This window comes from Mus musculus, chromosome 2 (assembly GCF_000001635.26).
Source record: "Mus musculus strain C57BL/6J chromosome 2, GRCm38.p6 C57BL/6J".
In the NCBI taxonomy this organism is placed as follows: Eukaryota; Metazoa; Chordata; class Mammalia; order Rodentia; family Muridae; genus Mus; species Mus musculus.
The window spans coordinates 130,563,756-130,583,562 of NC_000068.7; the positions used below are offsets into that span (position 1 = coordinate 130,563,756).

Below are 19,807 nucleotides of genomic sequence, written 5' to 3' on the forward strand. Positions count from 1 at the left end.
CGCAGGCGCAGGCGCTGGCTGTCATGTTGCGCGCTCTGAACCGCCTGGCGGCGCGGCCGGAGACTCGGCCCCCGACCCCGCTGCTCCTGCCCGTGCGCGGCCGCAAGACCCGCCATGACCCGCCTGCCAAATCCAAGGTCGGACGGGTGCAGACGCCTCCCGCCGTGGACCCTGCGGAATTCTTCGTGTTGACCGAGCGCTACCGACAGTACCGGGAGACCGTGCGCGCTCTCAGGTGCGTGTGCTTGTGCGTGTGGAGGGCAGACGCCCTTCGGGAAGGGCCGGGGCCGAGGGTGGGTGCTGACTCGAAGCCCGTCCTCCCCAGGCTAGAGTTCACGTTGGAGGTGCGAAGGAAATTGCACGAGGCCCGAGCCGGGGTTCTGGCCGAGCGCAAGGCGCAGCAGGCCATCACGGAGCACCGGGAGCTGATGGCCTGGAACCGGGACGAGAACCGGCGAATGCAGGAGCTACGGTGCGAGAGGCCCGGGACTGGGTGGGCTGGGCTAGGCTCATCTGTGGCCCCGCTCACCCTCGGCGTCTTGCCCCTCGCAGGATAGCGAGGTTGCAGCTGGAAGCACAGGCCCAGGAGGTGCAGAAGGCTGAGGCCCAGGCCCAGAGGGCTCAGGAGGAGCAGGCTTGGGTGCAACTGAAAGAGCAAGAAGTGCTCAAGCTGCAGGTGGGCATGCAGGAGGTCATGGGGAATGTGGACATTGGAGACCCCAGCAAGGGAGGCTGGGGGGGGGGGGGGGGGATGACAGCACTGGGCGTCAAGTGACCAGAGTCTTCAGGAGGCTTCTCCATCAGCGCAGAGGGTATGCCTCGCAGGCAATGGTCAGTAAAAGGTTACAGGCTAGTATTGCCTTGTGAAACTTGAAGTCAGGGAAACCGTAAGTGAGAATGGAGCGCTTTTTAACACGTAAGAGGGATTCATGCACTTGAGAGAGTCCACCCACCTCTAATCAGGTTGTCACGATTTGTTCTTGGGTTGTGGCCGAGAGATCTGATGGGTGATTGTCCAAGGAAGAGCAATATGATGGTCGAGGTCACCTAGTACAGTTGTGCTGGACGATTGGTGGGACACTCAAAGAGACCCTGGGTTCTTTTGACACCCGTGGACTAGAGACAGTGCAGGCAGCCAGCTCTGGGAGAGATCCCACAAAGCCAACCTTTCTCTTCCTGTAGGAGGAGGCAAAAAACTTCATCACTCGGGAGAACCTGGAGGCACGGATAGAAGAAGCGTTGGACTCTCCGAAGAGTTACAACTGGGCCGTCACCAAAGAAGGGCAGGTGGTCAGGAACTGAGCACAGAGACTTCTGGGGGCCCAAATAAGCACAGTGCTTGCCTAGGGTCTGTGTACTGGGATAGGAATTGGTACATCCCAGGAGGATGGCTCAGCCGTTTCCAGAGCAACCTCAGTCACTCCAGGCTCGGCACTCACCACCTGACTGGGAACTCCCAGATGTCCCTGTTCTGGCACCACAGACAAACTCAGGGCAGCATTAAACTCTGGGAAGTTCCTATCGCACAGAGGATCGGACTGGACTGTGTCCCCTCTAGAAGCCAAGCTTGTCTTGTAAGTCTCTTGGAGTCGTGTGAGCCAAATGTTTCCTGCTTTTATAAATAAAGTATTGGAGCCCAGTCTTGCCCATTTACTGGCTATAGTTACAGTGCTAATGAAAGAGGAAAGTAGTTACACCAGATGCTAACTTGCTTGTAAAATCAAAGGCGTTTGTCCCTAATTATTTGAGTCTTTAGGTTTCTAGCCAGAAGCAAGTTTCACCTAACTGAGCTATGAGTTAGGTACCTGCTTTGCTCAATCCTGGGATTTTCTGGCTAGGGTCTGGTGTGTCCAAGATCCAGGAAGCAAAAAGGGTGCCCTGTTTCTCCTGATGGCTCTCCAGCAGTGACTTCTGTAACCAGGCCCTGTCCTGATCTATCATATTTTGAACTACTCAGCAGGTGGTAGACTCCCAAGCTAAACCTGCTTCTTCCAGTCAGTTGCTGCCCTTCTGTGTGTGTAAGTGGTAGCCAGAGGGCAGCCTTGGTGTCATTCTTCAGGACTCTCACCTTGGTCTGATTTAAGTTTGTTTTGGTTTTTTTAGTTTATTTTTTACTGTGTTTTATTCTGGCTTTTGAGACAGGTTCTTTCACTGGAACCTGGCACTCACTAATTATACTATCTAGCCAGCCAGCCTCAGAGAATTGATCTGTGTATGCTTGCCCGGCACTGGGATTAGATGCACATGGCTTTTATGTGGTACTAGGGATCAAACCCAGATGTTCATGACTGCAATGTATACATGTTAGTGAATGAGCTGCCTGCCTTTTTGCTTTCATTGTCATAAACATGAATACCATTGACAGTAACTCCAGGCACTCACTCGGAGGAAAAACCATCGTAGCTACTTCTCATACTGCTGAAGGTTTTGGAATCCCTAAGAAATGAAAACCTGGCGGGTGATAGCAGCCTCTTACTCCAGTGAAGAAGCAGGCATTAAGGTGCAGGTGTCGTCCTACACGCAGCCCTCTGACAGCCATAACACCCATTTTAGGGTAGTAGATACTGTCCCTGACTGGGGAACACAGGCCCTGCATTCAAATATCTGAGGTGGACTGATAGGATCATGTCAGGAGCTACCTAGTCCATTCCTGGATCTTTGTTGTCACAGTGAACCCCAGGAACTCTGCTGAATGGGTTGCCACTCCCACTCCTGCCAGGATGTATCTCCCCAGTCACAGCAAAGATACTTAACCGAGACACTGGACCCTTGCCCCTTCATGATCAGTGGGTACTGGGGTGAATGCTGTGGCCATGGCCTTCAGGGCTAGGTTAGTCCGGCAAAACTGAAGGAAGTGGGCTTCAGACGTTCACTTGGTAGAGCGATTGCCTAGCCTGCATAGGCCCTGGGTTCAATCCCCAGGCCTGGTGGGTCAGTGCCTGCTTACTGGAGGTAGAGGGGAGAGGATCAGTAGACTCTCAAGGTCATCCACAGCTACAGGGAGTGTGAGACCAACCTGATTCCTCCTGAGACTCCAGAACTGCCCAAGTACTCATCAGGGAGACTGGACGTGAAGGTGCCCTGCTGCTGGTACTGCAGCTGAGGGAAGGCAGGCTGCTGTAGCTGGTTGGAAGGCTACAGAGAGTAAGTACACTTGCCAACTCAGTGGGTGCTGGCTATTTTAATGTTTCATCTAAGTGTGGTTGCCTAAGGTCATTGCTCAGTTTCTCCAGCGTATGGATATCCAACATGCCCTGTGATCTCAAGTCTGGCAAGAGTCCAATTTGGAATTATTTTCTTCTCACCAAATCGGAAGTCAAAGCAGTTTTCCGACCCCAAGCCTGGCCAGTCTCCTGATGATGCTGGCAATTTCCTCTTTGTGTGCTTTAACAAATACATTGAACACAGATGATCCGAACTAGGTCCTCAGCATTCATGCCAGTCTGCTCACAACCTCGGGGGTACAGTGCCTCTGGCCTCCACAGGCACACGCATGTACCCACGTAAACACAACTAAAAGTAGTAAAAATACTGTGACAGTTCCAGGGCAGCCCGTGCCTGCAGAGGCACCTGCACTCACATGCATGTAGCCTTATGTGGACATGTCAACAAATAATTTTAAAAAGCCTGGAAAGGGGCTGGTGAGATGGCTCAGTGGGTAAGAGCACCCGACTGTTCTTCCGAAGGTCCAGAGTTCAAATCCCAGCAACCACATGGTGGCTCACAACCATCTGTAACGAGATCTGATTCCCTCTTCTGGAGTGTCTGAAGACAGCTACAATGTACTTACATATAATAAATAAATAAATCTTTAAAAAAAAAAAAAAAAAAAAAAAAAAAAGCCTGGAAAGATGACATCAGAGGTGGCCAGGAGTGATGACACACACCAGTAATCCCGGCACTTATAAAGCAGACAGGTTGGGCTGGAGAGATGGCTCAGCAGTTAAGAGCACTGACTGTTCTTCCAGAGGTTCCGAGTTTAGTTCCCAGCAGCCACATGGTGGCTCACAACCATCTGTAATGGGATTCAAAGTTAAAGGCCAGTCTAGCGCACACTGTATAAAGTCTGCCAGGGCTATATAGCAAATTCTTGTCTCAAAAGGCAAAGGCAAAAGCTGAATGAACATGGTGGTACCTTAAAGGATAAGGAGTTTAACGCCAGCCTCACTTGTTTAGTCAGTGTGAGGACATCCTGGGCTACATAATAAATCCCTATCTCAAAAAGGGGGGCAAAGGGTACAGGGAGGAGACATAGTGGTACATAACTGTAAACCTAGGACTCGAGAGCATCTGGGATTTAATGTCATATTCAGCTACATGGAGAACTTGAGGCCAGTCTACATAAGGCCCTTCCAGGGCCCAAGGCTTGGAATTAAACCCAGGTCCTCTGGAAGAGCAGCCCATGTTCTTACCTACTAAGCTATCTCTCTAGCCCTGCAATGTCTCACAGAGCACCACACTCAGTTCTGCTGCATCTGCTGACTTGTCTGTGAGCTGACAACCGTTTAACAGGCTGGTTCATGAGGGCCAGTCTCCTGGGGACTGAACATTTTCACAAAACCTCTCTTGACTATTGTTACAAAGTCAGATTTGAGTTATATTTGCTCTGAGACAAAATTACACACAAAAACACTAGGTGTTTTCAGGAAACCAAGTTGATCATATGCAAAATTTGTAGCTTATTTTTCCAGAATTTCAGAAATTATAAATCCTTAGTTGTCAAAATATATTAATATTACAAATTTCATTTCAATAGCCTTATTGGGCTCCCGGGTGTAGTTTCATGGTAGAGTGCTTACTTACCATGTCCCAAGGCTCTGGGTTCAATTCCCAACACAGAAAACATCCCAGAGTCTTCAAACCCCGGCTGTTTAAAAGTCATACCTGATGGTCTTCCTTATGTTTGTTTCTCAAATAATGTAATAAAAGTTGTAAACTTTCTCCTTTGCTTTTTTGTTGAGGATTGGTTCCAACGCATTGACTTAATCTGGCCCCCAAATCGGGAATCTGCATGTCCTAACACTGAAGGTCATTGTCCCCAATTGGTTTTTGATTGATCAATAAAGATGCCAGGGTTGGGCAAAGGCAGGCAGGGCAGGACCCTTACATTTGTGTGGGCTAGGACTCAAGAGAAGAGAATCCCATGACTCAGGGGAGAAGGATAGGACGTAAGAGCTGCAGGAAAGAAAGCCAACCAGCCATATGAGAACTTGGGAAATGGCCAATGGCCACTTCTCCGATTGGGCCCAGGGTAGCAGGGGAAGGTTTAAGGGCCCAGAGCAAGTAGGGGCTGGAGCAAGAGAGAAAAGGGGAGGAGGGAAAAAAGAGTGCCCAACCTTTGAGCTAGTCACAGCATGTCAAAAATTAACTGGCGTGTGTGTGTGTGTGTGTGTGTGTGTGTGTGTGTGTGTGTGTCTTCCATTCACGAACATGCTACCCACCAGATGCCAAAGCAGTATAGCAGTATAGTACAAACTACCCATACACTTTTTTTTTTTAGGTAGGGCAGATTTAAGTCAGGGTTTCTCTATGTAGCCCTGGCTGTCCTGGAACTTACACTATAGACCAGGCTGGCCTTGAACTCAAAGAGATTCACCTACCTCTGCCTCTGGAGTGCTGAAACTAAAGACATGTGCCACTACTGCTCAGCTTTTCCTTTGCTATTCTAAGGCCCTGCCACCACCATGGTGAGACTATGCTTGGCAGAGAGAGACAGAGAGAGAGACTCTGAGCAAGTCTTTCAGAAATTCATTTCCAATTTGATGCCATTTGGCAGATCCGTGGTGAGACTCTGAGGCCACAGTAATCCATAGGGACTGATTGTCTGGGTCAGTGACAGCCAATTCTTGGCATGTATGAGGCTCTGGGTTTAAGCCCTCAAATGAGGACCAAAAAACAAACGGAATCTGACATGTATTGAGCTCCTACTATATCCTGAGCTTAGTTTTACACAATGTTCTCCTTTGTCACATCAGTCTTACAGGTTGGTACCAGTATTATTCCTGTTTCTCTTCTTTTGACAAAACTGAAGTGTGTATTATGACCTGTGGCATGTAAGAAGTCCTAGCGCTTGGGAGACTGAGGCCGGAAAATGCTGAATTCTAGGCCAGCATGGGTTACAGAGTGAGACTTTTGTTTCTTTTATTTTTTAAGATCTTGTTTCAAAAAAAAAAAAGTTAGTAAATATATATCCATGGGGATTGTAGTAGCTGAGATTCAAACACAAATAGGTCAAAACAGCAAGATTGCCCAGCAGGTAAGGGTGCTTGTCACCCAGCCTGATAACCTAGTTTCATGCCCAGCACCCACATGATAGGAGGGAAATGGGTTGCACACAGTAGGGCAATCACTCTGTACAGCCTCTCACAGCATTTTCTCTAGTTCTGACTCATTCATATGTATTTCTAGAAGCACACAGTAGGGCAGTCAAGCACACACTCTCCTATCTCTATTGGAGGTGTTTTTTTCCTAAATGATTCTAATAATTATTTTATGATAGGATTTAATGCTGCACTACAAGCTGACCTATAATTCTCTATGTCTGCAACTCATGTTAATCCTCCTGCCTCTGATTTCCAAATGCTGGAAATAGGTGTTAAGGGTCCAGGAGTCCTTTGGAGGAACTCACTGGGCCAAGGTATCCCCTGTTCATCACAAGTCGAGCAGAGGCCTGACCTTCACTAGCTCAAGGGCTGGGAAGGTAGTATTAACAGTTTGTTCCTAAGTTGTGAATCTCACAAGCACAATACAATATTCAGAGGGGAAAAGTCTATGTGTCTCACATAAGGAAGTGACCAAATAATGAAAAGAGATATCCCCCCGAGACAGGGTCTCTCCAGATAATCTTGGCTGTCCTGGGATTTGTCCATAGACTAGGCTGGCCTCAGACTCACAGAGAGCCACCTGCCTCTGCCTCCCAAGTGCTAGGACTAAAGGCGTGCGCCACCACTGCCCCTGCCCAGAAGAGCTCTATATAAACTGTTTTCTTCTGTCTAGAAATGGCCCTTCTGTGGGAGGTAGAGTGCTAAAATGGTCACCGTGATCCTCATTCTTGGAACCCACACCTTTGTGTTATCTCCTACAGCATGTGAGAAGGACCCATAACATTTTTTTTCTAAACAGTGATGTACAGTACAAGTGGTACAGCGCCAGCCCCGTGGGGGCTGTCCATGCAATGTCAGCCCCTCAGGAACATTCGGTGCAGTGTCAGCCCCTCGGGTGCAATCAGTGCAGTGTCAGCCCCTTGGGTGCAGTGTCAGCCCCTCGGGTGCAGTGTCAGCCCCTCGGGTGCAGTGTCAGCCCCTCGGGTGCAATCGGTGCAGTGTCAGCCCCTCGGGTGCAGTGTCAGCCCCTCAGGTGCAGTGTCAGCCCCTCGGGTGCAATCAGTGCAGTGTCAGCCCCACGGGAGCACTCCATTGTAAGAAACATGGAGGCTCTGTGTGGGAGGGTGTGATGTCATGAAGATTCCTCTCAGCTTCAGTTCAAAATGTAGTGATGCTGGTGGACCTCACCAAGCAAGTGAGCTACTTGGTTTAGGGGCTCTTTTTAAGACAGGGTCCCACTAAGTAGCTCTGTCTTGCCTGTAGCTCACTGCATAGAACAGGCTGGCCCCAAACTCAGAGATCTGACTTCCTGTGTCTCCTGAGTGCTGAGATTAAGGTGTTCACCCCCACACTCAGTCAATTTAGTCCTTTAAAAGTGAGCCTAAATCAGGCAAGATGGGAGAAACAACAGGATCTCTTCTGCAAGGTAAAGGCCTGCCTGCTCTACATGGAAAGTTCCAGAACAACCAAGGATACATAGTGAAATCCTGGATGGATGGATAGATAGATAGATAGATAGATAGATAGATAGATAGATAGATAGATAGATAGATAGATAGATGACATAGAATGTGAGGTTAGCCTTCCCCATGCTCAGAGACTTGATAGAACAGAATCTGTCTCTCACTTTCCCTTTGTCTCCTAGACCTCAGAGAATCAGGGACAGATGAGATGGTCAGCAGTTGGAAGCACTGCTTGCTCTTCTAGAAAACCAGGATTCATTTTCTAGGACCCATATGCCAACCCACAGCCACCCGGAACTCCAGTTCCAGGGGATCCGACACCTTCTTCTGGCCTCTGTGGACATTATTCACAGACATGCATGCAGGCTCACACACATAATTTTTAAAAAAATATTTTAAAGAAGCAAGCTGCCGGGTGATGTGCAACTGCAGGGAAATGAGTTGTGCCCGCAGTCACCAAGCTCTGGTGAGGGCTGCGCACTGGCTGAGGCTTGGCTGCTGCAAGGACCATGAGTGAAGAAACCCTGCCTGGGCTCTCCCCCCAAGCTGACATAATAAATGGATATTTCTAGAGTTTGCACTTGTGTTCACTTGTACATAGCAGCGACACACTGAGCCTTCTGCACACACACACTTTGTTTCCTCTGTCTGAGTACTCACAGGTCACCCCAAGGAGAATGACAGCATTTCCTAATCCATCCCCTGCATAACTTGGGTCTGAGACCCCAAGAAGGGTGGTGAGAGAATGAAGAAAGAGCAGACACATGGACAGAAAGGCTGGAGTCAGGTGGTCTATGCACTCTTTGTTGGAATGGTAGTGACCATGGCAGCAGCCCAGAACCTTAGTGTGTCCACTTTGCACAGCACAGAAGAGGGCCTGGCTAATCTCTGTAGGCAGCAATCCCAGGTTGTAAACGTCCAAGGGGAGGCTGCGGTTTCTATTGGCTAAAGCACACACTGGCCCATCCTTTGTAAACACTTGTACTAGCACACACTGTCAGCATTGGCACTCAGACCAGAGGAAGGCTTTGTCAAGCCCCTATTCACCTCACCTCCAGGGAACAGGGGGAAACTTTGTCAAACCTCACAGGGCTGCGGCCTGTGACAAACAGTATACATTCACCCAGGGCTGTCTCAGCTCTCCTCAGAGGATCCAGACATGGACCTTGCTAAGCACCCATCATGGTGGTACCTACCAACCTCCTTCCTAGCACGTTCTGCCTCTGGGGCTACACTTACCTTTGTTTCCTATGGAGGCTTTCAATTGCTATAGCAAACCCCTCGGCAATTTTTAAAGAATAAAAACAAAAAGTTTAATTTGGTGGGTTTTGATTTGGTGGTATCTCATACACTCCTGAATGGCTCTGAACTGTTATTTATCTGGGACTGGTCTTAAACTCCTGACCCTCCTGCACATTTCCAGCGTGCTGAGATTGCAGGTGTGTGCCTCCATGCCTAGAAGGAAAGGGTTATTTGGGCTCACAGTCTCAGAGACTCCACACCATGATCCATGGCCCCTGTTGCTTACAGGTCAGTGTCGAAGTACACATCACAGCAGGAGCACACGGAGGAATGAATGCACCCCTTTATTTCATGCCTGCAAAACCAAAAGAGAGATCTAGGAGGAACCAAGTTCTTACAGCCTCCTTCATGGGCATGCTGTCAGTGACCTAAAGACCTGCCACTGGGTCTCTCTATTTTAAAGATCTCGCCATCTCCCAAGACATCTTCCTGAGGACCTACAACATAACACAAGGGAAACACCCAGATCCTAACTAAAGCAGGAACCTAATGTAATATGCCTCTGATTTCATAGTCGGCCTCCTCCAGTGACATATAACCCCATGGGGATAGTGACTTTTCTCCTGGTACTGACACTATACCCAAGGCCCCATGTACTCTACCTTGCAGAGGTAGAGTACTCAGTGTGGCAGTGTCCTCCTGTACTCAGTGTGGCAGTGTCCCCTGTACTCAGTGTGGCAGTGTCCCCTGTACACAGTGTGGCAGTGTCCTCCCACTGAGCTGCAGCCACCCCAAGGACTAGAATCCTGTCTGTCTGCTGTGTGCTGGTCTCAAACACAGATGAGCTGGTGAGCATGTGAAGACATGCTGGCCTAACAGGCGCGTTCTGCACATATTTTATGACATGCTAATTTATGTGCATGGATTACCTTAGGTGAGATCACTATGCCCTCAGAACATGCAGGCTGTCTCTCTGGGGCCACTTTGGGGGTCAAACTCTTGGCCTTCTATGCCCAGAATGCCAATAGGCAATTGTGGGTGAGAAATGAACTGATTTGTAGTACGGTTCCAATCAACCTCACCACCCACTTAGCGTTGATAACTCACACCAGTGACTCAGGAGAGCTGGGGAACAGGGCTTGCCCTGCTGGCCCCAGCCCCTTGAGGAGAAGGTTGAGCATAAGGACAGAGCCTAGGGGCTTTTCAATTCTCTCCAGGGGCAGAGACTGCATGTGGTGAGCTGGTCTCTGGGACACTGGCTGTTACTTCTTCCTGGATGTTGCAGGACACTTTCTAAGAGAGCCTGAGATGAAGTTTAGAACATGGGACTGGGACCCACCCCTGTGGAAGAGAAGGGGTACGGGAGCAGAGCCAGTATGCAGATCTCAGCTAACCTAAAGCCCAAAGCTGAAGTGCAGTCAGGGGTACCCAGCCTTTGTACCAAAATGGACCAACTGCTATATGTAGATAGCTGGGAAGGCCAGCTAGCTTTCTGCAGCTAAGACCACACTCCGGCAGCTGAGGACAAGTGTTTTCTTAAACAGGAGCCTAGGTACCTGGCATGGTGGTACACCCAGCACGTGGCAGGCAGGTGGATCACTGTGAGTTCAAGCCCAGCCTGGTCTACACAGACAGCTCCAGGCCAACCAAGAGCCTATCTCAAAAAAAAAAAAAAAAAAAAAACAAACGGAAGTCTAGACAATGCTTCTCTTTTCCTTTTTAAAATTGTTTTAGATCTATTTATTTTATTTTACGTGTCTGAATGATCTGCCTGCATGTGAGTAATGCACTATTCGTGTGCCGGCTGCTAGGTCAGAATAAGTCCCTGGCTCCACTGGAATTGTTGTAAGTGGTTGTGAGCCACCCTGTGGGTGCTGGGAATCAAACCTGGGTCTTCTGCAAGAGTAACTCTCAGCCCCAAGATAGCAAGATATTTAACATGAGGCCCAGTGGATGATCTTCAGGTCATTGAGGGCAAGCCCTTGAAGTGAGTAGTGAGACCTTCATCTCCTCTGGAGAGGTTTTTGATTTCTCAGCCATAAAATGAAGGGGTTGAGTCTTCCGTGTCTTCCTGCTATGCTTTGTCTGTCTGTCTTTCTTTTGTTTTGGTTGATTTTGGTTTTAGTTTGAAGCCCTGGCTGTCCTGGAACTAACAGAAATTCTCCTGCCTCTGTCTCCTGAGTTCTGGGATTAAAGGTGTGCACCCCCAGCACCCTCTCTTGATATGTATTTCATTTTAAGGGGCTGGAGAGATGATTAGCCTGCACACTGCTCTTTCAGAGAACCAAATTTTGTCCTGGGCACCCACATAGGCCTACCCATGATCCCCTTTAATGACAGCTCCTGGGGATCCAGCACCCTCTTCTGGTCGCCAAGGAAACCTGCGTGCACAAATGTACACACACAAAATTAAAATTGAAATGCAAAAACTGTTCCCAAAATGTACTGCTACCATCATGCGGGGGACTTGCCCCACCCAACGTCGCTCACACACTAGGCAAGTACTCTGCTACTGGGCTGCATGTAACACCCTTCCCATGCAGACCTATGCAGACCTGCAGCCCAAACCTGAAATGTACCCAGAGCTGCCCAATTGATTGCACCAAAATGGGCCAACCATTATATGTGGCCACCTGAGAAGGGTATGACCTTGGCACAAATGGCTTGCTGTAGCTGAGGCCACCTGTTGGCCACACTCCAGCAGCTGATGGCCACTGTTTTCTCAAACAGGAGTCTAGGCACCTAGTGTGGTAGTGGATAACTAAACTCAGCATTTGGGAGACAGAAGCAGATGGAGCGCTGTGAGTTCAAGGCCAGCCTGGTCTACACAGCAGGTTCTAATACAGAGTTTTAAATACTAGTGTAATTTTCCTTTTGCTGTAATTTTTCTTTCTTTTTATTTTAATTTGGTCTGTTAACTGTGTTTTGGTTTTGATCTCTACTGAGACTTTGTTTTACGGGCTAGTTAGAAGAGCTGAGGTGCATTCAGAGATTGAACAAGACGCCATCTTTTTCCCCATCTAAGTTTCAGGTCCATGTAAGGGCTCCCTCACTCACTTGCCCTATCCTGCCTTATTCTGAGATATTGGATATCTGTGAAAAACAGCTCCTGGCTAGGGCGCACCTCCAACCCCTCCCAAGTCTCTCTAGCCTCTTGTAGCCTAGGCCACCCCTTCCAGGCTGCTTCTCTTTTGAGTTCCAGGTCATTAGCAGAGACGATGACCTTGACCCTAGCCCAGACCCTGCAAATGAAGGGCCTGCCTCTAAACAGCGTGGAACAATTTGACCCAAGAGACCTTCTGTGACCAGTCATGCTGTCACCCTCTTTAGACAGTGCTCCACCATGGCAGTGCCCAGACATAAAAAGGTCGGTCTGGGCCGGAGAAACCATCACCTACAGCGGATCTCAGACTGAGCACCATCGCCATGGCCTGCCCCAGTCTCGCTTGCTGCCTGCTTGGCTTACTGGCTCTGACCTCGGCCTGCTACATCCAGAACTGCCCCCTGGGCGGCAAGAGGGCTGTGCTGGACCTGGATATGCGCAAGGTGAGTCTCCCCGACCCTGTCCCTTCCCTTCCCGTTCTGGCGATGCTAAGGACCAGAGAAGCTCTCCCACCTACAGAGAGCATTCCCGCACACTTGCCAGCCCTACCAAGGCCTCGCGTGGGAACCCAGGGCTTTGGGAAGTGTTAGGCTCCCTCTTGACGCCGTGAAGGTAACGACAATGCCGGAGCACCCACTGCCCCTCGCTCTGCCACAGTCCGGATTCGGATTGTGCACGGCGCCCACCCGCATCCTTCCCCACAGTGTCTCCCCTGCGGCCCGGGCGGCAAAGGACGCTGCTTCGGACCAAGCATCTGCTGCGCGGACGAGCTGGGCTGCTTCGTGGGCACCGCCGAGGCGCTGCGCTGCCAGGAGGAGAACTACCTGCCTTCGCCCTGCCAGTCTGGCCAGAAGCCCTGCGGGAGCGGAGGCCGCTGCGCCGCCACAGGCATCTGCTGCAGCCCGGGTGAGCAGGAGGGGGCCCAGCAGGGTGACCCGGCAAGGAGCCGTCGGGTTTGCAGCTCAGAACACTGACCCATTTCTCTTGCAGATGGCTGCCGCACAGACCCCGCCTGCGACCCTGAGTCTGCCTTCTCGGAGCGCTGAGCCCACTTTCTGGGAATACCTTTAGCGCGCTTCCTTCGTTCCCCATGGCCACTGCCAGAAAAAAAAAAAAAAAAGAAAAGAAAAGAAAAGAAAAGAAAAATAAAGTAGATTTCCTCTTCAAACTTGACTGGTGTCTAATTGTCGGAAACGGGAGGGAGGAAAGGCACCGGGAACGCCGTGGATCTTGGCATTTTGTAGCAAAAACAGTCCAGCAGGCTGCTCGGGGACCGAGGGGTGCTCTATGGGCTGCCATCTCCCATTAGCCCCATTTCCATTTCAACTGGGCTGGGCCTGATAGACTTAAGAGAAGAATTTGGAAGTCCAAACAGCAACGGTGGACTTCTGTGGGAAAGGGCAACGCCTAACAGGGGACTGAGGAGCCTAACAAGGCAGGCTAGGAGGCAGGGGAACTAGTTCAGTCACTTCCATATCTGAGAGGGGGCTTTAGCTGTGACCTCAGAGGTTGAGGGGGCAATCCTGGCCTAGAAGGCAGGGTCTTGGCCAGGGGAGGGTAGTTACAGAACCATAAGGTTTCCACAGAGCTGAATTCTCACGCAGGCCCCAAGGAAACCACAGCTGGAAAGATCAAGAACCAACTGGCCTCTCCTCTGCTGTCCCCAGGGTCGGGCCTGAGCTGGGGGTGGGGGTGGGGGGCGGGGGGGGGGCTGCCCGCCTCTGCAGGACAGCGTGCTCTGGGGAGACATGGGATCTAAGAGCCAGTGGGCACAAGTGACCACAAAGCACGGAGCCCACAGACAAGCAGAAATCCACAATCTATACTGCTCCCTTACTGCTGGATTAAAATACCGCCCTTGCCACGAAGCGCGCCTCACTTGGCTGCCAGTGTTCTCAGCAGCAGTAATGGGCAGAAGTGAGGGCATGCCCCGCCTCCACAAGGGCACGTGATTCGCTGTCAGAACAAAGTGTGAGGGCTTGGGTGGAGCTCAGAGACTGGAAGTCTTGCCCCACACGGTTAAAGTCCTGGGCTCCATCCCATCATAGCAAATAAGTTAAACATACAAACAAGCACTTTCTGTGGTTCTCCCACTCTGAAAATGAACACAGATGCCGCCCCGCCCGCCCCCATAGGTGGGATTCACAGACAGGGTAGAGGCCAAAAAGAGACTTCAAGATTGATTTGGGTTTTTCTTTTTCTTTTTTCTTTTTGGTGATAATGGGGTTCTTCATTTTCTGGGGCTTTTAAAGTTAGTTGTTTTTCTTTTTTTAATTTTATGACATTTATTCTACTAAATTTCCATTTCTGTGTACGTGTCTCTGTGTGAGAGTCCGTGTACAGTGGACCGTGGGCACTCTTCCCACCTCCTCAACACATTTACCCCTCTCTGCTTGCCTGGGTTTAACCAGGAGGTACAGGAGCCAGGCAGACTCCAATGCCAGCCTCCTCGTGCAGTGCCCGCGGGGACCAGAAGAGGGCATCAGATCCCCTGACACTGGAGTTGTGAGGTGGTTGTGAGTCATCCTAAGTGGGTGAGGGGAACAGAACGGGGGGGGGGGGGTTCTCTGCAAGATCAGCGTGATCGCCTACCTCCTGAGCCGTCTCCCCAGCCTGAGAATTGTCTAAAGTACTTTTCACTATTGCTTCGCTGTGTGTTTGGGGGTTGTACGCGTGCCACAGCATCTGTGTGGGGGTCAGAGCACTCCTGGCATTTGCTCACACAAGCCCCTTTGCTTCTAGAGGCTGCAGAGAGGCGGCAAGCAACTACTGTGATGTCTCGGAGTGCCCTTCAATGGCTCTGTAGCTGAGGAAGGGACTCCCTGAAAGGGAAGAAGAATAGCATGTCCAGTAGGCACAAGTAGGCTGGGCACATGCAACTCCTTTCCTTGAGAAATAGGAGCCTGATTCTTCCAGAAACAGGTGTTGGAAAGGGACGTTTGCAAGTCTCCACCTGGGCAGAGGAGCAGAGTGAGGCTCTCACCTCCATTCTGAAACTGTCCATACACCAGCCCTAGGGATTGAACCAAGTGTGGCCACACAACCTGCCACACCTACCTCCTCTCTGTCCCTTTTTGGCCTCGCCCTTCCTTGGCCCTGCCCTATTGGAGGTCAGACCCTGAGAGGGCCATGTAAGGAGGAGGCTGGGATAGGAGTCTGCCTGGTCCCTGTACCCCCTGGTTAAACCCAGGCAAGCAGAGAGGGGGAAAGGTGCTGAGGAGGTGGGAAGAGAACTGGAGACCGGGTAGAAGACCAAGACTCTGTCCAGAACTGACCATCCTGAGCCACCTAGTCAGGTCACTGAGACTAATCTCTTTCTTCCCTGTAGTTGCCCCTGACCTTAGAGTCTGCAGAGCATCCCAAGAAGTTATAGCATAGTGTGGCCTTAGGAGACCTTGCTGCAGTCTTAGGAGAAGAGGCTGCCCGGGACTGATGGGGCGGAGAGAGAAAGTGGGAAGTTAACAGGAGGGTGAAGAACAGGGAGCCCAGAAGATGGAAGGATGGAAAACCTGAGAGAGCAGCCCTCTCTGGCCAAGGCACCAAGGGGCCTGGAGGAAGGACAGGTTGGGGGCTGAAGTGCTCGCTGACTTGGTCGTTAAGGTCATTTAAGAGGACTGGGATTCAGTTCATAGTGCCCACATGGTAGGATGTAACTACCTGTAACTCCAGGTCCAGGGAGTCTGATGCCCTCTCCTGACCTCTGCAGCACCAGGCACACACATGATGCCCAGATATACATACATATATAATGAAAAAGCATCCATATACATAAATAAATGAATAAATCTAAAATTTTAGAAAAAAAAGAGAAGCTAATGAGAAGGGGAGGGAAGGAGTGCCAAAGAGCGTGGTCTGGGCGCTACTGTCAGCATGTGTGCGCGCTGCTGCTGGGCTCATGCATCTCTGAGTCCCGAGCTATGGTTGCGGTCAAGAGTCATAGAAACGCCCCTAGCAGTTGTTACCCTTTCCTCCTCTTCCCCTTTCCCCTCCTCTTCCATCTCCATGGTGCTGGGGACCAAATTCAGGCCAGGGATGCCTTCTGCTCCTGAGACACAACTCCAGCCTATCTTGTCTATTTCCGTGCGGGGAGTAAGGGCGTGGCAGTTTGAACACGTGCCTGTAAGGGGCTTGTAGCTAGGCTCTCACTGGGGTTTGCCTCTCAGTGGTTGGTGTGGAGCACCTGGAGAGAATGCAGGTGGCGTTGTCTCCTTTAGGTTTGGGGTAACATCTCTGTACCTTCTCCCATCCAAGCACAGTCTTGGGTGAGTGGAAGTCCTTCAAGCTGTTTTTGCCTTAGGTGAAATCAGGGCTGAGATAGCCACCCCTGGCTTGTCCCCCCCTTTCTTTGTTACTCTTGCCGATCTGTCTCTCCCCATATCCAGCTCAGTTCCTTTTGTCCACCAATGGCCTGCCTCTCTCCTTTTATTCCGGTCTCAGCCAAAGAATCAGTAAGTCACCCTGACCCTTCAGGGCCGCTCTGGGTCCCAGACCTTTCCCCTCTTCTGAGCTTGGGGTTGCCTTTGTCCTGAGTATTAGGTGGGTATCCAGGAGCACCCGATCGCTTCCTTTATTCTATAAGACTTACAGGTTCTGCCCCTTCTGGTGGGGAAGGGGGCGTGGACTATGCACGACTTCGGGTGTGGGGGTTAGCCAGGGCAGAGTAGAAAGTTCCCACTCCAACGCCTCTCCCTCCCCTCTTCTCCCCACCCCAGAAATAGAGACAGACACCAGGGTGCAGTTTTTAAAAGTTTATTTTCCATGCTGTAGGGGCGAGGCGTGGGGGCGATGGCTCAGTAGACCCGGGGCTTGGCAGAATCCACGGACTCCCGTGTCCCAGCCAGCTGTACCAGCCTTAGCAGCAGCGCCCGAGCAGGGCCGTCCAGCTGTGTGGCGTTGCTTGGCTCCCGAGCGCGGGTGAGGCGGAAAAAACCGTCGTGGCACTCGGGCTCGGCCACGCAGCTCTCTGAAGGAAGAGCTCTGTGAGCGCAGGCGCCCTTGGGGCTCAGCTCCAAGGGTGCGGTCCCAACAATCCCCCCTGCTACCTTCCAACCCTCGACTCCCTTCATTCTCACCCTCCACTTCCTGTCCTGATTCCCCAGCCCCCCACTTAGCCCCCCGCCTTTACCTCCCACCCCACTCCATGCGATGCCCGCCCGGCCCTGTGCGCACCGTCGCTGCAGCAGATGCCCACGGCGGCGCAGCGGCCCCCGCTCCCGCAGGGCTTCTGGCCGGACTGGCAGGGCGAGGGCAGGTAGTTCTCCTCCTGGCAGCGCAGCGCCTCGGCGGTGCCCACGAAGCAGCCCAGCTCGTCCGCGCAGCAGATGCTTGGTCCGAAGCAGCGTCCTTTGCCGCCCGGGCCGCAGGGGAGACACTGTGGAGGAAAGGGGTGGGGGAGGTCAGCTGGAACGAGGCCAAGAGGGGCGGTGGGAACCTAGTGTCACCTGCTGCTTTGCGTTGCTGGTGCTCTGGCGATGTCCAGGACGAAGCAGCGGTAAGGGCAAGAGTGAAAATCTAACCGGCTGGGTCATCAGAAAGATCAGTGGTCAGCTCATGAGGTCTCAAAACCCTCTCGCTGCGGGGCAACACTTGAGGGAGACCTTCCTCAGTTCTCAGTGTCACTGGTGTGCAGCCATCTCTCGGAGGCTTACCTCTCCGTCATTCAGATGGTCCTCCTACACATCCCTAGATTCTCACTCCCCACAGAGCATCTAGATAGCTCACTCGTTTTCTGGCTTTGCTCTTACCTCTGCCCCACGCTGGTGGGCTTCATATGAGCCTTTACCTCCCGCCAACCTATTATGTCTTAGTTGGTAGGTGGCAAGGACCAAATTAGGTGCCCGGACACACCTCCAAAGGAACTCTGCAAAGGGAAGGCAGACTACAGGAGCTGCCTACCTGCCCACTCGAACTTGTTCAACAACTCAAAATTGAGCCACCCATGGCCTGACCAGAATTGAGCCTAGTAGCTAGATTCCCTCAAACTCTGCCAGAGGGGCAGGCAGACTCACAGCTGAACATACAATACAACAGATCTGAGCAAGAGGCTGAGGTTCGATGCGGGAAATGCTCCACTTGGGCATGGGGCATTGGCCACCTTCTGTGGACAGGAAGAAGCTGGCACTGCTGGCTAGAAAAGGCACCAAGGGAGGCTGAGCTGGGTGGGAAAGGATTTGAATTCAGGCAAGAATAGTTTTGTATAATCTGCCCAGTCCTCAACCTCCGGGTGTGCAGAGGAGTCCAGGGCACCCAGTTTAACCTGTTCTCATCCCAAGCCCAGTCATAAGGAAGTGTCTCTCATTTTCTGGCATATCCCCTGCCTGGGGACAGTATCCTTTATGCGGCTTCTCTAGCACCTGGTCCCCTCTCACCCTTCTGGGTAGTCCATCTACTCTGCTGTAAGATACTGCCTCCTTCCAGGAACCTCCCATAAAGTCTGACTGCTCAGATAACATTTCCCTCTCTCCTAGCCCCTGACCCGTCCCTACAGGCACTGCCAGCAGCCCTAAAGGGACCACAGTGGTACCTGTCTCAGCTCCATGTCAGAGATGGCCCTCTTGCCGCCTCTTGGGCAGTTCTGGAAGTAGCAGGCGGAGGAGAAGGCCAGCAGGCTCAGGAAACAAGCGGAGAGCGTAGTGTTGAGCATCCTGGCGAGCATAGGTGGGCACTGTGTGCAGCTCAGGCTCTGCTGCCTTGGCGGGCTGGGCTGCCTATTTATGTCTGCAGGTGTTCCCTAGGAGGCGACAACGTGGCTGCTAACCCCCTCCCCAGTGGCTCCCCAGGAGCCCTCAGCCGACAGGTCCCAAGCTGTCAGCAGTGATTCAGGCATCTGGGGACACACGTGGGCCTGTCAGTGCAGAGGGTGGTGGAGGAGGGGAGCCAGCCATCAGGCTGTCACCGGCCACCGTGTGACAGGAGCCACTGCCACAGTGATTGGTGCTGTGCGATCAGTGAGGTGAGCCGACTGGAGGGTCACCTGGAAATCATAGTTGAATATTCCAGCTGCTCTCAGCAGACTAAAGGGGTCCACAGGCCCCATCCAGCAAGGGCTGGCACGTTTGGAGCAGGGTCAGCACCAGAAGGGGTGGGCAGGTTTGTTAGTTGTGGTATAGGATGAGAGGAAGCACCCATATCAGGTGGGCTTTAGAAAGAAATTCCCACTTGCAGTCTCATGGGCTAACGGCCACAGTCATGGAGTCAAGGCTGAACACAGTGAAAGGTCTGCCCTGTGCCAGGCATGGCTGCCTTCGGGGGCACCCAGGATGTTTCTATCCCATGCATAACCCTGTAGAGCCGGGGGTGGGGAGAGCTTGGGAATAGTGCCCATTGTTTCTACTAAGGACACAAATGGGAAAGCTATGGTGGCAATGTCAACTCCAGGCTCAGTAAGGTGCAAAGCTTGCACAGAGGATCTGGCTTCATGGGCCTGTGGTCAGAGCCACTTGGGAAGCTAAAGTAGAAAGGTCAAAAGTTCAAGGCCAGACTGAGTAACTTGGTGAGACACTGTCTCAATATTAAAAACATAAAAAGAAGGCCAGTCGTGGCGCGTGCCTTTAGTCCCAGCCATTGGGAAGCAGAGGCAGGAGAGTTTCTGTGAGTTCCAGGCCTTCTAGGGTAGAAGCTAGGGTGTAGGATAGAGCTCAGAAATAGTCCTTGGTGAGACCCACAGCCGTAAAGAG

The 19,807-nt window shown here is 51.6% G+C and overlaps 3 protein-coding genes across 4 annotated transcripts; 2 read left to right on the forward strand and 1 right to left on the reverse strand.

Annotated features, from left to right (window-relative positions):
- Nucleotide 1: 1 nt before the first annotated feature.
- On the forward strand, nt 2–1,639 carry Mrps26 (mitochondrial ribosomal protein S26). Its single transcript, NM_207207.1, has 4 exons — nt 2–235; nt 326–472; nt 553–676; nt 1,183–1,639. Exons 1-4 carry the CDS (start codon nt 24–26, stop codon nt 1,300–1,302), a joined length of 603 nt encoding a protein of 200 aa, NP_997090.1. The 5' UTR covers nt 2–23; the 3' UTR covers nt 1,303–1,639.
- Nucleotides 1,640–10,763: 9,124 nt separating this feature from the next.
- Nucleotides 10,764–13,299, forward strand: Oxt (oxytocin). Of its 2 annotated transcripts, NM_011025.4 has the most exons (3): nt 12,414–12,574; nt 12,836–13,037; nt 13,122–13,299. In NM_011025.4, exons 1-3 carry the CDS (start codon nt 12,455–12,457, stop codon nt 13,175–13,177), a joined length of 378 nt encoding a protein of 125 aa, NP_035155.1. In that variant the 5' UTR covers nt 12,414–12,454; the 3' UTR covers nt 13,178–13,299. The 2 variants fall into 2 exon arrangements, with proteins under 2 accessions (XP_006498973.1, NP_035155.1); XM_006498910.4 differs by lacking the exon at nt 13,122–13,299 and having other exon boundaries at nt 10,764–12,574; nt 12,836–13,113.
- Nucleotides 13,300–16,864: 3,565 nt separating this feature from the next.
- On the reverse strand, nt 16,865–18,833 carry Avp (arginine vasopressin). Its single transcript, NM_009732.2, has 3 exons — nt 18,655–18,833; nt 17,301–17,502; nt 16,865–17,094 (listed from the first exon to the last, which is right to left on the reverse strand). The coding sequence occupies exons 1-3, from the start codon at nt 18,784–18,786 to the stop codon at nt 16,922–16,924; spliced, it is 507 nt and encodes a 168-aa protein (NP_033862.1). The 5' UTR covers nt 18,787–18,833; the 3' UTR covers nt 16,865–16,921.
- Nucleotides 18,834–19,807: the final 974 nt, after the last annotated feature.

Coding starts and splice junctions, on each gene's coding strand:
- Avp (NM_009732.2), bottom strand. CDS start 18,786: ATGCTCGCCAGGATGCTCAACACTACGCTCTCCGCTTGTTTCCTGAGC. Junction 17,503..18,654: donor CTGACATGGAGCTGAGACAG/GTACCACTGTGG, acceptor TTTCCTCCACAG/TGTCTCCCCTGCGGCCCGGG. Junction 17,095..17,300: donor GGGCATCTGCTGCAGCGACG/GTGCGCACAGGG, acceptor CTCTTCCTTCAG/AGAGCTGCGTGGCCGAGCCC.
- Mrps26 (NM_207207.1), top strand. CDS start 24: ATGTTGCGCGCTCTGAACCGCCTGGCGGCGCGGCCGGAGACTCGGCCC. Junction 236..325: donor GAGACCGTGCGCGCTCTCAG/GTGCGTGTGCTT, acceptor CGTCCTCCCCAG/GCTAGAGTTCACGTTGGAGG. Junction 473..552: donor CGGCGAATGCAGGAGCTACG/GTGCGAGAGGCC, acceptor TGCCCCTCGCAG/GATAGCGAGGTTGCAGCTGG.
- Oxt (XM_006498910.4), top strand. CDS start 12,455: ATGGCCTGCCCCAGTCTCGCTTGCTGCCTGCTTGGCTTACTGGCTCTG. Junction 12,575..12,835: donor TGGACCTGGATATGCGCAAG/GTGAGTCTCCCC, acceptor CCTTCCCCACAG/TGTCTCCCCTGCGGCCCGGG.